This window comes from Nicotiana tomentosiformis, chromosome 9, assembly GCF_000390325.3.
Source record: "Nicotiana tomentosiformis chromosome 9, ASM39032v3, whole genome shotgun sequence".
Lineage (NCBI taxonomy): Eukaryota > Viridiplantae > Streptophyta > Magnoliopsida > Solanales > Solanaceae > Nicotiana > Nicotiana tomentosiformis.
In genome coordinates, this window is record NC_090820.1 from 19,668,483 (window position 1) to 19,683,272 (window position 14,790).

General features: G+C 40.0%; 1 protein-coding gene and 1 long non-coding RNA gene across 2 annotated transcripts; one reads left to right on the forward strand and one right to left on the reverse strand.

Moving 5' to 3' along the window:
• Window positions 1-8,898: 8,898 nt before the first annotated feature.
• On the reverse strand, window positions 8,899-10,471 carry LOC108948083 (uncharacterized). The gene is made up of 2 exons (XR_001972725.3): window positions 9,616-10,471; window positions 8,899-9,529 (listed from the first exon to the last, which is right to left on the reverse strand). It is a non-coding gene; the product is annotated as an uncharacterized lncRNA (long non-coding RNA).
• LOC104113459 (uncharacterized) lies at window positions 9,392-14,159 on the forward strand. Its single transcript, XM_009623626.4, has 3 exons — window positions 9,392-9,548; window positions 12,817-12,915; window positions 13,555-14,159. The coding sequence occupies exons 1-3, from the start codon at window positions 9,392-9,394 to the stop codon at window positions 13,827-13,829; spliced, it is 531 nt and encodes a 176-aa protein (XP_009621921.1). The 3' UTR covers window positions 13,830-14,159.
• The last annotated feature ends 631 nt before the right edge of the window (window positions 14,160-14,790 follow it).

Consider the following 14,790-nt stretch of genomic DNA (forward strand, 5'->3'; position numbering starts at 1 on the left):
CTCTGGCACCCTGAAGCTGATCAAATAGGTCATCAATACGTGGCAATGGGTACATGTTCTTTACTGTAACCTTATTCAACTGGCGGTAATTAATACACATCCGCATAGAACCATCCTTCTTCTTCAAAAATAAGACAGGAGCACCCCAAAGTGATACTCTGGGCCGAATGAAGCCCTTATCAAATAACTCTTGTAACTGCTCTTTTAATTCTTACAATTCTGCTGGGGCCATACAATATGGTGGAATAGAGATGGGCTGAGTGCCCGATAACAAATCGATGCCAAAATCAATATCCTTGTCGGGTGGTATACCCGAAAGATCCGCTGGGAATACATCTCGAAAATCCCTTACTACCGGAACTGACTCCACGGTAGGATTATTAACACTAACATCTCTCACATTGGCCAGATACGCATCACTCCCCTTCTCAACCATTCGTTGAGCCTTAAGAAATGAAACAACCTTGCTATGCACATAATCTAAGGTACCTCTCCAATCTAGCCGCGGTAGACCTGGCATAGCCAACTTCACCGTCTTGGCGTAACAATGAAGGATAGCGTGATAGGGCGACAACAAGTTCATGCCCAAAATAATATCGAAATCCACCATACTGAGCAATAATAAATCAGCTCTGGTCTCAAAACCACTGATAACAATCAAACACGACCGATACACGCGATCAACAATAATAGAATCACCCACTGGTGTAGATAAATAAACAGAAAAACTCAAAGAATCACGGGATACGCCCAAATACGGGGCAAAATAAGATGACACATAAGAATAAGTGGGACTTGGATCAAATAAGACTGATGCATCTTTATGGCAGACCGTAACAATACCTATGATAACAGAATAAGATGCAATTGTGTCCATCCTAGCAGGAAGGGCATAAAATATGGTATGGCCTCCCCCTCTAGGGCGACCTCTACCTGTCCGACCTCTACCTCTAGCTAAAAGTGCAGGTGGGGTGGTAACTGGTGCAGTAATCATGGCCTGAGAAGCCTGAGGGCCCTGTGGAATGGGTGGGGCCTGAGAAATCTGTGGAGGTGCACCCCTCATAAATCTAGGGCAATCCCTCATTATATGACAAGTGTCACCACACTCGAAACAAGCCCTCAAAGGACGTGGCTGCTGAGACTGGCTCGGGCCTAATCGACTGGATTGACCTCTGAAAGCACCCCATGCCGGAGGTACAGTGGACACTAGCGGTGCATAATATGAAACCTGAGGTCTGGGAGTAGCCAGAATACCGCTGGAAACTGGAAGTGCTGAATGAATAGGACTGCTTACATAGCCTCTACCATGACGGGCTATAGCTGGGGCAGGAGAATCATTATATGTGCCAGAATCTCGAGGTCTCTTAGCTTCCATCTCTTCTCTCTCCGGGATCCGCATACCCTCCAATCTCCTAGCAATTGACACCACCTGCTGGTATGTGATGTCCATCTCCAGCTCTCGGGATATACTGAATCTAATACAAGGGTGGAGCCTCTCAATAAATTGGTGAGCCCACTCTCGAACAGTAGCAACTAAGGCTGGTGCATGCCTAGCCAAATAACTGAATCAGACCATATATTCTGACACGGTCATAGAACCCTGGCGCAACTGCTTAAACTCTGCGCGCCATGCATCTCTAAGACTTTGAGGAACATACTCCCTCAAGAATATATCTGAAAATTGAGTCCAAGTGAGTGAAACTGCCTTAACCGGACTATCTAATTCATATGCCTGCCACCACTGGTAGGCCGCTCCTCTAAGCTGGAATGCCGTGAAAGAAACCTTACTAGAATCCACAATACCTATAGTACAGAGGATACAGTGACATTCCTCAAGAATACCCCGAGCATCCTCTGAAGCTAAATTGCTGAATGTGGGAGGGTGGTACTTTTTGTACCTCTCGAGCATGAGCTGCTCCCCCTTTGAAACTGTTGTCCTAACCTTGGGCCGAACTGGGATAACTGGTTGCACTGGTATAACCTCTGGGGCATGGTCAACATGGGCCCATGGCACTGGGGTATGAGCTGCGGGAGTGTGTGCTCCTCCCCCGGCCTGAGATGTGGCAGGATCAAGTGGAATCAACCCTGTCTGAGCTAGAGTGCCAAACATGGTAAAACACTGGGCAAGAGTCTCCTGGAGTGCAGGGGTAGTAACAGGCATCTCAAGTGCCTGCTCTCCAATTGGAGCTACTGGTGGCTCCTCTGCAGCAGCTCGTGCAGGTGCTCTGGCTACACCACGTGGCCTTCATCGGCCTCTGGCTCGACCTCTGCCCCGACCCCGGCCTCTTGCGGCTCCAATAGGGGGCATGGGTGTCTGATCATCGGATCTAGTTATGCGTGTCCTCACCATCTGTGAGAGAATAGAAAATGAAGAGTTTAGAATTTCGAAGTCAACAAATGAGCACGATAAGGAATCAAAGAAGTGAACATTTTTTTCTAACAGTTCCATAGCCTCTGGAAGATAAGTACATGTGTCTCTGTACCGATCCGCGAGACTTTACTAAACCTGTTTGTGACCCATAACACCTATGAACCTAGAGCTCTGATACCAACTTGTCACGACCCCAATTTTCCTCCTTAGGATGTCATGATGGCGCCTAGTCTCTAAGACTAGGTAAGCCTATCAATTATGCGGAATACAAAACTGAAACTCAAATCTCAATATATAAAATAAATCAAACCGCAATTGAAATAGTTACAACTCCCAAAACCCGGTAGAAATAAGTCACAAGCTTCTAAGAATTTATTCTAAGTGTCTCTATACATCAGAGTCTAAAGAGAATAAGGAAAACAACATAATAAAGATAGAGGGAGACTCCGAGGTCTGCGGATGCTGGCAAAAATACCTTGAAGTCTCCGCGTACGGCTAGTTCACTGACGCCTGGTTTGATAGGAAGTACCTGGATCTGCAATGTGCAAAAGCATAGTATGAGTATACCACATCGGTACCCAGTAAGTGTCAAACATAACCTCGGTATAGTAGTGACGAGGTCAGGTCAGCCCCTACTGGAATAATAAAAGACGGGGAGAAAAGTTTAACAATACAATAATAATAATAATAATAATAATAATAATAATAATAATAATAATAATAATAATAATGATAATGGGAATAAATTAATTAAGTAGTATGTCACAATTTAACTACACAGAATAAGGGCAAATAACACATCGTGGAAGGAAAATAGAAATTTTCAACTTTAAGGAAAACACCAAAATAACCAAAGGCAATACAGCCATAAAGAAATATCAATAAGGGAACTCCCGAGGTACCGCCTCGTAGTCCCAAATTATAAATAAATTCACAATATCTCATTTCCTTATATCACAATGGCAACCTTCACATTTAATGTTAAAAAAAATATTTTTTTTCGAAATAGCATCCCGCGTTTTAATCACCCTTATCACACGGCATGGCTTCTAGTAGTTCCCCTACTAGCCACGCGTATCAAGCCACCCTTATCTCACTGTATGCGTTTCAACACCAAACCTTATACCACCGCATGCGTATCAATATCACAATATATCACAATTTGCACCTCAAGTGCCCAAATATTTTAACTTACCAAAATAAATCAATAACAACAATATTTTTTCACAATAAGAGGCTCACGGCTCAATCACAATGAGTACACAAATCTCACAAAATATTCATCAAAAATAATATTTCACAAATTTAACACCTTGTCTAAATATCAATTTAAAAAAATAAATGTAAAATACTTGATTTTTTATAATATTTAAATTAAGAAATCCATCCTTCAAATAATGCAGAGAATAAAAGAAACAGAGTTTCAACTAAACAGGTAAAACACTTAGTAGGAATAGGTCAGACAAATTTAAAATACGGAAATATATTAATGATGATGAATATAATAGAATAAAATAATTTAATCGATATGCAATAGTGCTCTATACAATTTAATGATATAATCTTCCATATTTCGCCCGTGTACACACTCGTCACCTAGTGTACATGACTTTTAACACATCAACATTTTTATATCAATACCAATCCTAAGGGGAATTTCCCTCACACAAGGTTAGACAAGTTACTTACCTCAAACTACGCTCAATCACTCAAGTAGTATGCCTTTTTCACGATTTTTCGATTCCATAATTAATTCGATTCAATCAATACAAATTATAGGAATAAATTCAATAAGAAAATACAAATTTTCTAACAAAATTCGAAATTTAACCCAAAAATCGCCCGTGGGGACCATGTCTCGGAATCCAACGAAACTCACAAAATCCGATAACCCATTCAATTACCAGTCCAACCATACTAGTTTCACTTAAATCCGACTTCGAATCGACATCGAATTCTCAAAAATGCATTTTGTGAGAATTCTACAATTTTCCCCAAATTTCCATATCAAAACACTAATTAAATGATGAAAATAATGATATATTCGTGTATATTGACCAAATCCGAGTTAGAATCACTTACCCCGATATTTTTCTCTTGAAAATCTCCTAAACATCGCCTCTCCCCAAGCTCCAATTTGTCAAAAATGGAAAAATGGGAAGAAGTCTTCTTTTTATAACTTAATGTTTCTGTCCAGGCGCTGCCCTTGATCGCTGCTCCCGATCACTGCCCTCGATCGTTGCCCTTGATCGCTGCCCCTGATCGCTGCCCTCGATCCCTGCCCCAAATTTCTGCCTCCGATTTCCAGTAGAACAATTACAGCAGCTGTTTAAGTCCAAATTATGATCCGTTAACTATCCGAAACTCACTTGAGGCCCTCGGGACTTCAATCAAATACACTAATAAGTCCTAAAACATCATACGAACTTAGTCGAAACCTCAAATGACATAAAACAACGCTAAAATAATGAATCATACCCCAATTCAAGCTTAAGGAACTTATGAATTTCCAACTTCTACATTCAATGCCGAAACCTATCAAATCAATTCCAATTGACCACAAATTTTGCACATAAGTCATAAATGACATAACGGAGCTATGAAAATTTTCAGAACTGGATTCCGACCCCGTTATCAAAAAGTCAACTCCCCGGTCAAACTTCCCAAAAATTTAACTTTTTCCATTTTAGCCAAATTCCACTACGGACTTTCAAAAAAAATTTCAGACACGCTACTAAGTCCAAAATTACCATACGGAGCTATTGGAATCATCAAAACTCTATTTCGAGGTCGTTTACACATAAGTCGACATCCGGTAACTATTTCAACTTTAACTTTAAACCTTGAAACTAAGTGTTCCAATTTATTCCAAAACCTCATCGGACTCGAACCAATTATCTGGGCAAGTCATATAACAACTGTAAAGCATAAATTGAGCAGTAAATGGGGAATGGGGACTATAACTCTCAAAACGACTGGCTGGGTCATTACATCCGCCCCGTCTTAAACAAACGTTCGTCCTCGAAGGAGTTTAGAATTATACCTAGAGTTTTGTAAAGATGAGAATAAAAACTACGCATCTCCCGCTCAGTCTCCAAAGTAGCTTGTCCGATTGGCTGGCCTCTCCACTGCACTTTCTCTTAAGCTATGTTCTTTGATCTCAACTTTCGAACCTGCCGGTCTTAAATGGCCATCGACTCCACATCACAAGTCAAATTACCATCCAACTGCACTATGCTGAAATCCAAAACATAAGATGGATCCCCGACATACTTCCGGAGCATAGATACATGAAACACTAGATGAACTGCTGAGAGATTAGGTGGTAGTGCAAGTCTATAAGCCACCTCTTCAATTCTTTCAAGAATCTCAAAAGGCCCAATATACCTAGGGCTCAACTTGCCCTTGTTCCCAAATCTCATAACACCCTTCATGGGAGAAACTCAGAGCAAGACCCGCTCACTAACCATGAATGCAACATCACCAACCTTCCGATCCGCACAACTCTTTTGTCTATATTAGGCCGTACGAAGTCGATCCTGAATCAATTTAACCTTTTTCAAAGCATCTCGAACCAAGTCCGTACCCAATAGTCTAGCTTCGCCTGGCTCGAACCAACCCACTGGAGACCGACACCGCCTACCATATAAGGCCTCATACGGAGCCATATGAATGCTCGGCTGGTAGCTATTGTTGTAAGCAAACTCCACAAGTGGAAAGAACTAATCCCAAGCACCCCCAAATTCTATCACACAAGAACGAAGCATATCCTCCAGTATCTGAATAGTGCGCTCGGACTGCCCGTTCGTCTGAGGGTGAAATGTTGTACTCATTTCTACCCGAGTACCCAACTCTCGCTGTACGACTCTCCAAAACCGTGATGTAAACTGCATACCCCGGTCAGAGTTATAGATACCGGCACGCCATGAAGCCTAACAATCTCACGAATGTAAACCTGAGCCAGCTGCTCCGAAGAGTAAGTAGTAACCACAAGAATGAAATGAGCTGACTTGGTCAATCTATCCACAATCACCCAAACTGCATCGAACTTCCTCTGAGTCCGTGGGAGCCCAACAACGAAATCCTTAGTGATTCGCTCCCATTTCTATTATGGAATCTCTAACTTCTGAAGCAATCCGCCCGGTCTCTGATGCTCGTACTTGACCCGTTGACAATTTAAACACCGAGCTACAAACCCAACTATATCTTTCTTCATTCGCCTCAACCAATAGTGTTGTCTCAAATCTTGATACATATTCGCGACACCTGGATGAATGGAGTACCGCGAACTGTGAGCCTCCTAGAGAATCAACTCACGTAAACCATCTACATTAGGCACACATAGCCTACCCTAGATTCGTAATACAGTGTCATCCCCAATAGTGACTTACTTGGCATCACTGTGCTGAACCGTGTCCTTAAGGACAAGCAGATGAAGGTCATCATACTGACGTTCTCTGATACGATCATAAAGAGAAGACTGAGAAATCACACAAGCCACAACTCAGCTCGGCTCGGAAATATCCAATCTAACAAACTGGTTGGCCAAGGCCTGAACATCAAAGGCTAATAGCCTCTCCACTACCGGTAAATATGCTAAGCTTCCCAAACTCTCCGCCTTACGACTCAAGGTATCGACCACTATATTGACCTTCCCGGGATGATAGAGAATGGTGATATCATAATTCTTAAGAAACTTCAACCATCTCCGCTGCCGCAAATTAAGATCCTTCTGTTTAAACAGATATTGTAGACTCCGGTGATTAGTATAAACCTCACAATGGACACCGTACAAATAATGCCGCCAAATATTCAAGGCATGAACAATAGCTGCTAACTCAAGGTCGTGGACCGGATAATTCTTCTCATGTACTTTTAACTGTCTGAGCGCATAGGCAATCACCCTACTGTCTTGCATCAACACTGCGCCGAGACCAATACGCGATGCATCACAATACACAGTATAAAACCCTAAAACTATAGGCAACACCAATACTGGGGCTGTAGTCAAAACAATCTTGTGATTTTGAAAACTCTCCTCATACTCCTCGATCCACGTGAACGGAGCACCCTTCTGGGTCAATCTGGTCATAGGTGCGGTACTAGAAGAGAAACCCTCTACAAATTGGCGATAATACCCCGCCAAGCCAAAAAAACTCCGAATCTCCGTAGCTGAGGATAGTCTGGACCAACTCTGCACTGCCTCAATCTTCTTTGGATCTAGTTTGATCCCCTCGCACGAAACTATGTGACCCAAAAATCCCAATGAATCAAGCCAGAATTCACACTTTGAAAATTTTGCATATAACTTCTTTTCTCTCAAAGTCTGAAGCACAGTCCTCGGGTGCTATTCATGATCTTCCCGACTTCAGGAATACAACAAAATGTCGTCAATAAACACAATGGCAAAAGAATCAAGATAGGGATGAAATACACTATTCATTAAGTACATAAATGTTGTTGGGGCGTTAGTCAGCCCAAACGACATTACAAGGAACTTATAATGACCATGCCGAGTCATGAAAGAAATCTTTGGGATATCTGGCTCCCAAATCTTTAACTGATGATAGCATGAACGTAAGTCGATCTTAGAGAACACTCTGGCACCCTGAAGCTGATCAAATAGGGCATCAATACGTGGCAATGGGTACCTGTTCTTTATTGTAACCTTGTTCAACTGCGGTAATCAATACACATCCGCATAGAACCATCCCTTTTCTTCAAAAATAAGACAGGAGCACCCCATGGTGATACACTAGGCCGAATGAAGCCCTTATCAACCATACTAGTTTCACTCAAATCCGACTACGAATCGACATCAAAATCTCAAAAATTCGTTTTGTGAGATTTCTACAATTTTCCCCAAATTTGCATTTCAAAACACTAATTAAATGATGAAAACAATGATATATTCGTGTATATTGACCAAATCCGAGTTAGAATCACTTACCTCGATATTTTTTCCTTAAAAATCTCTCAATAATCGCCTCTCCGCAAGCTCCAATTTGTCAAAAATGAAAAAATGGGAAGAAGTCTTCTTTTTATAACTTAAAGATTATGTGCAGGCGCTGCCCTCGTTCGCTGCCCCCGATCGCTGCCCTCGGTCGGTGCCCCCGATCGCTGCCTTCGATTACTGCCCTCGATCGCCGCCCTCGATCGCTGCCCCCTGATTCAGCAGAAAAATTCCAGCAGCTGTTTAAGTCCAAATTTTGATCCGTTAACCATCCGAAACTCACTCGAGGCCCTCGTTACCTCAACCAAATACACCAACAAGTCCTAAAATATCATACAAACTTAGTCGAAATCTCAAATCATATAAAACAACGCTAAAACCATGAATCATACCTCAATTCAAGTTTAAGGAACTTAAGAATTTTCAACTTCTATATTCGATGCCGAAACCTATCAAATCAATTCCAATTGACCTCAAATTTTGTACACAAGTCATAAATGACATAACGGAGCTATGAAATATTTTAGAACTGGATTCTAACTCCGATATCTAAAAGTCAACTCCCCGGTCAAACTTTTCAAAAATTCAACTTTCGTCATTTCAAGTCAAATTCCACTACGGACTTTCAAAAATATTTTCGGACACACTTCTAAGTCCAAAATTACCATACAGAGCTATTGGAATCATCAAAGCTCTATTCCGGGGTCGTTTACATATAAGTCGACATCCGGTCACTATTTTTACTTAAACTTTAAACCTTGGAACTTAGTGTTTCAATTTATTCTAAAACCTCACCGGATCCGAACCAATTACCCCGACAAGTCATATAATAACTGTAAAGTAACTAAGTAAATGGGTATACAACTCTCGAAACGACTGGTCGGATCATTACAACTATATTCGTCAGCGAGAAGACTATCACCAAGAACTCATAAATATCCCTTTTTTCTAAGGAAATGGAATACTTCATTACTAAAAGAAAAGGAGTATTTAGTTATTACAAACTAGAGGCAGTGATCGCATAGCGATCTTTCCCGATTTGTCCTTATTGAAAACTTTTAAAACAAATGGGGAGGTGTGCTCCAGAACATTGTATTATCCACTTCTGGAGTTGGTGGAGTCAATTTTCATCCATATTTTGCCAGTGCACCTGCTACAGTATTGCCCTCTCAAAATATGTGACATATCGCGTCCAGTCCCACAAACTGCAATCAGAAAAAATCTGTGAGTAGCGATGACTATGAGTGATAAATAAATTGCATAATATCTGAGAATTTATTTTTACTATTACAGGGAAAAGATTTTTGGGAAAAGCAAGTTCCAATCCTGCTAATAGGGCAAGTAGTTTAACATTAGGGCAATCATGGCAATGGTGCTCTTGGCGTAGCCCACGCCCCATAAGCTCGTGTGATCTCAGATCAGGGCTCCCCACGCCACTGATGCAGTTGTTGGGATCAAAACAACTATCTATGTTAAGCTTATAGTGCATTGGCGGTGGCGGAAGCCATTTGATGGGGATAGAGTGCTTGAAATTTGAAGGGGTTAGGTTAGTGAGAGTGATATATTCCGTATTTGCAAGATGGTTTTTTTAGGACAAGTAAGGGTGGAGGTGTGATTGAATAGGTTAGAATTTCTATTAATACAAATATTTAGAGAATGATTAGTAGGAGAGTAGAGTACAAGGTGGGGATAACAGCGTGTGGGGTAGTGATAGTGGAGGTATTGTTACAAGTTTCTGGAGCCAAGTGGAAAAGTTGTCTTGTTGTGGTAAGGAGATATTAAAAAAGGACCGTAGGTGGCTGGCTTGGGGCAGTGGAAGAATATATGTGAAATGTCTTTCATAGAGGCATGAGAGAAATAACAAGAATTTGATTGTAATATGTCCCGTTTGGCTAGAAAATTCCTGGTAGAGAGTTTGTGTTGGAGCATAAGCTAGAGAAAAAAATTGAGCTTATTTAAATAATGGAGGTTCCAAATCCAAGAGTAATTGGTGTGGTTGATTTGTAGGAGTTGTTGAGAGTGTTGTAGTTGTAGTAGTATGCTAATTTGGTGGAAAAGATGTGATCTGTTGTTTGATTCCAAAAGGAGGAATTGACGTTGGGAGTGGTGAAAGGGATGCAGGTATGGTGGATCTGGGCAAGGACCATAAGAGAAAGAATAATTGAGAGGCTGTCAAGTGACCAAGAGTTATTTGAAATTATCATCGAAACTGTAAGGTTAGCTTCCAGGTGATTGAGTGGGCCTTGGATGGTTTGGCGGAGCCAGTTGTTGGATGGTAACTAGTTATCAGTCCATAGATTGATGGTTGAGATGTCCCCGACGTTCCAAGAAAACCCAGCTTGAAAGAGGCTGTGAGCTTTGATCACCCTTTTCCAAAATATAGGAGTTAGTTTGTTTAGCATGGCTTGTCCCTATACATCTGTGCTGGACGTATTTGACATGGAGTACCCTAGCCCACAATGTGACAGTTCTGCTTTGGAAGCACTAGAGTAAACCAGCTAGCATGCCTAAGTTTTTGGCATTGGTTTTGTAGAGTCTCAAGCCACCTAGCGGCTTAGGCGTTGTAACCACATCCAAATTCATAACGCGGATCCTCTTTCTTTTTTTGGGGGGTGGGGGTGGATCCCCATAGAAAGTTACATTGAATGCTATCTATGTGGTTTCTAGTAAAAATAGGAAGGAGGTTGGTTTGCATGAAATAGTTAGGAATGGTTGCTAGGACTGATTGTACAAGGGTAGTTATGCCCGCGAGGTTTAGAAGCTTAGCTTTCCAGCCCAAAAGCTTATTATTCATCTTGTCAAGTATGAATTGGTAATCTCACCCTTTGTGGAAAAGTGCTGATAGGTGAAAGTCTAGGTGTTTATCAAAATTGGTAGAAGAGAGGACATTAAGGATATTAGTTAACGGGGCTTGGGTAGTAGGGGTGACATTCTTGAAGAAGAAAACTTTTGATTTGGCGAAATTTATTTTTTGACCCGATTGGACATGTAACATGTTGAAGATATTGATAATAGTAGATGCATTATGGATATCAGCTCGGAGGAGTCTGAAAAGTCATCTCCGTGTTCTTTCTTTTAAGAATGAGTCTTATTTTGAATCGAGTAATTTGAAAATAATAATAATAATAATAATAATAATAATAATAATAATAATAATAATAATAAGAATACTAAATTCTTTTTGCTCATCTTACTTTATTGAATCTCATTCCATTGTCATCCCTATTAACAATGGCGGATGGAGCACATAACCAACGTATTTTAAACTCAACGCTTTCAACACAATACATATTTCAAAAACTATTACTACATTAAAACCCATAAATTCAAAAGTTTTAGGAATCTAGTGATAGGAACCTAACAAATAAATCAATCAAATTAAAATTCTGAATCCGCCTATGCATACATAACATATTATGATATATAAGAAAATCGAAAATAGATTGAAAAATATTATCCTTAAGATTGAAAAATACTATACTAAATTTGTCGCTTGATTACCACTAATAGTGTAACTCTCTATTGTTGATCAACCAGGTTAGCCTTAGCGGATGCATATCCATCTTCTATCTCGTGACTATGTGACCTGTTTTTTATTAAGTCTCCAAATCCCTGTAGTTCTTTCTTACTTCTCACATTTTGTTGACTTGCATAGTGCTTGTTGAAGGCTTTGATTTGTTGGTTTATTTTCACAGTACGCCATTTTCAAAACCAAGACACACAGTATCGATGGTTGGATTTAAGCAAAAAATGGGAGTTTGCATATTAACTCCTGCAGTAACTTCGGCCATACTGTTGTAGTATTTAACTAACTCCAATCAATACTTTATTGACTTTCCATTTCCATCATTTTATTTGTTCTTAGCTTTGATAGTGTAAAACCAGTTCCTTGTTTTTTTTTTCCTTTGTTTTTTTTCCTGATGTTGTATAAAGACGATTCTTCGTGACATTTGCCATGACATAATATCCATTATAATAAATTTATGGATCATGACATTTGCCATGACATAATATCCATTATTAGGCTAAGGATTTTTTGCTATAAATAGAGTAGTTTCTCCTCATTTGTAAACACACCAACAAGACTTGTCTTCAATTCTTGTTTCTTCCTTTCTTTCTTTATTAAGAGTGTTTTGTATGAGAGTTAAGTGTTGGGAAGCACTTGTGTGAACCCTTTCTTTGGAGTGATCTTGTGAGGTTATTCTCTTAGGATATTTCGGATTAATTAGAGTGTTTACTCTAATTTTGTACTCTCTTTTGTACTATTATTGTTATAGTAAATTGCTCATCTCCGCTTGTGGACGTAGGTCACTTTGACCGAACCACGTTAAATTTGTGTCTTCTTTATCTACTTTAATTGTCGTTGTTATCAACTTCCATTGTCTTTGTTATTGTCATTATACCGTTGTTTGGCTAAATTTCGCACTACCCGGGTTTCCGATCCTAACATATTTCTTTGATTGGATGGGCATTCACTCTGTTGATTGGACAGGGAGAAACAAGGACAATAACCAAAACATTTCTGGTGGAAGCAAAACAAATGCAAGGGCCACTTCAGTCCCACGACCACGTGCAGTCTTATCAAGCCCTGGTAATCCCTGATTAACTTTGCATTGTAGAATTAACTTCTTCGTGCGGTTTGTGAGCTACATCAGACGAGTTCTGCTGATAATGATACCACGCCTTTTTGGCTATGTCGTCTCTCCACATTACCTAAATGGATAAAGCAGAGTAAATAAGGGGCAGAAAGTCCTGGTGATTCTCACTAACATGACAAATGATACCGTTGCATAGTTTGCCAGTGCATGAGATGTATACTTCTGCTATTCAAATAAATAAGCTTTAGCACATAATCAACATATAGGTACTGGTTTTCAGTGAGACGTCAAGGGAAATTTGCTGTATTTGAATGAGCGCGATGGGTCTGAATTATTCTTGCATTAGAAATGGACTTGCCAACTCATCTGGCAGATTTACTTAGACAAGAAATAGGAATGTTGCTGATACATTTCAGAAGTTATTCTTGATTCCGCACTAAATTGTGAAATTTGTTCACGTGTTTCTATTGTTTAGCACGTCAATTGCACTGTAGAATAACCAAGAATTGATGATAGAATGAGATCATCTAATACATAGCCTCTTGAATTTTTTGAATTGCCGTGTAGTTCACAAAGATAAACACAGTAGATGAGTGTATGTTTTGCTGAAGGTATTGGAATTTTATTTGCAGATAATGATCAGATGATAAGAACTAGGGGCAAGACGAAAGCAGAACTAATTTCTGGCTTGAAAAGTCACAATTTATGTCAAAACAGACATCATACCAGGTGCAAAACTTTTCCAAAATCAATTCAAGCTGAAAATCCTATAAGTGGAAATAAGGGCTCAAAAGAAACAGCTGATGCAAAACTTGATCCTCGACCAAGAGGAGGGCTAGTGAAAGCTGATCAAAGTGAAAAGACACATCTTCATAAAGGAGATCAAGATTCTGTTAGTTCAAAGTAATGCACTGAGCATCCCGTATTGGCCGAGTAATCAACTTTCAAATAGGATCGTTCTAGCATGCATACTAATTGTGAAAATTTCTGAATGCAACTGGTCGCAACTTGACCAAGAGTTATAACTGAATTAGAAACTCTTCAAAGAGCAACCTTAATTAGGTGATGTCTTTTTATGACAAGAGTCAAGACTCATCCTTTTTCCTGAGAATTCTGCATCTTCAGACTGTTGACGTGTTACACCATCGTCTAGCTATAAGTGCTTAATTTTAATTTGAAAGTGTCATTGACCAGTAAACAATGTTTTCCCTGTGAAAAGTTATGTTTTATCGTTTGACCTTTAGCATCAATGAATAGCCAAACTTTCTTGATATTATGGCTTCTTTATGGCTCATTTCTTGATATTTTGGACAAGAGTGAGTTGCTGCAGTGGTAAACACCCTCCACTTCCAACCAAGAGGTTGTGAGTTCGAGTCACCCCGAGAGCAAGGTGGGGAGTTCTTGGAGGGAAAGAGCCGAGGGTCTATCGGAAACAGCCTCTCTACCCCAGGGTAGGGATAAAGTCTGCGTACACACTACCCTCCCCAGATCCCACTAGTGATATTATACTGGGTTGTTATTGTTGTTGTTGTTGTTGTATCAGTTGAAATTGTTGATTAGTCCTCATTAATTGGAACTTAAACTTGTTTGAAGACTTAAGCTTTTTGAGTCTTGAGCTTAATGTTATGTTTGTTGTACCTTTTTTAGATCAAATATTCAATGTCAGTTTATACTTTTTCCCCGTATCATAATGCCTTTTGCACCATAAACACAAGCATAATTGAATTATGTATAAGGCAGGATACAACCACTTACTCAGTTGTTGCACCTGAGAACTTAATGTTCATATCCTGCATACTGTAATGCATTTTGCTTTCCGTATAACAAAACATCATTGAAACTTTGCCTGTGGGAGCTTGCTTACACTG

What these genes read in the sequence shown, in the direction of transcription:
- LOC104113459 (XM_009623626.4), top strand. Translation starts at nt 9,392, where the DNA reads ATGGGGAGGTGTGCTCCAGAACATTGTATTATCCACTTCTGGAGTTGG. An exon ending in ACTGCAATCAGAAAAAATCT is followed by an intron (nt 9,549 to 12,816) that starts GTGAGTAGCGAT and finishes TTGATTGGACAG; the next exon opens with GGAGAAACAAGGACAATAAC. An exon ending in TGCAGTCTTATCAAGCCCTG is followed by an intron (nt 12,916 to 13,554) that starts GTAATCCCTGAT and finishes TTTTATTTGCAG; the next exon opens with ATAATGATCAGATGATAAGA.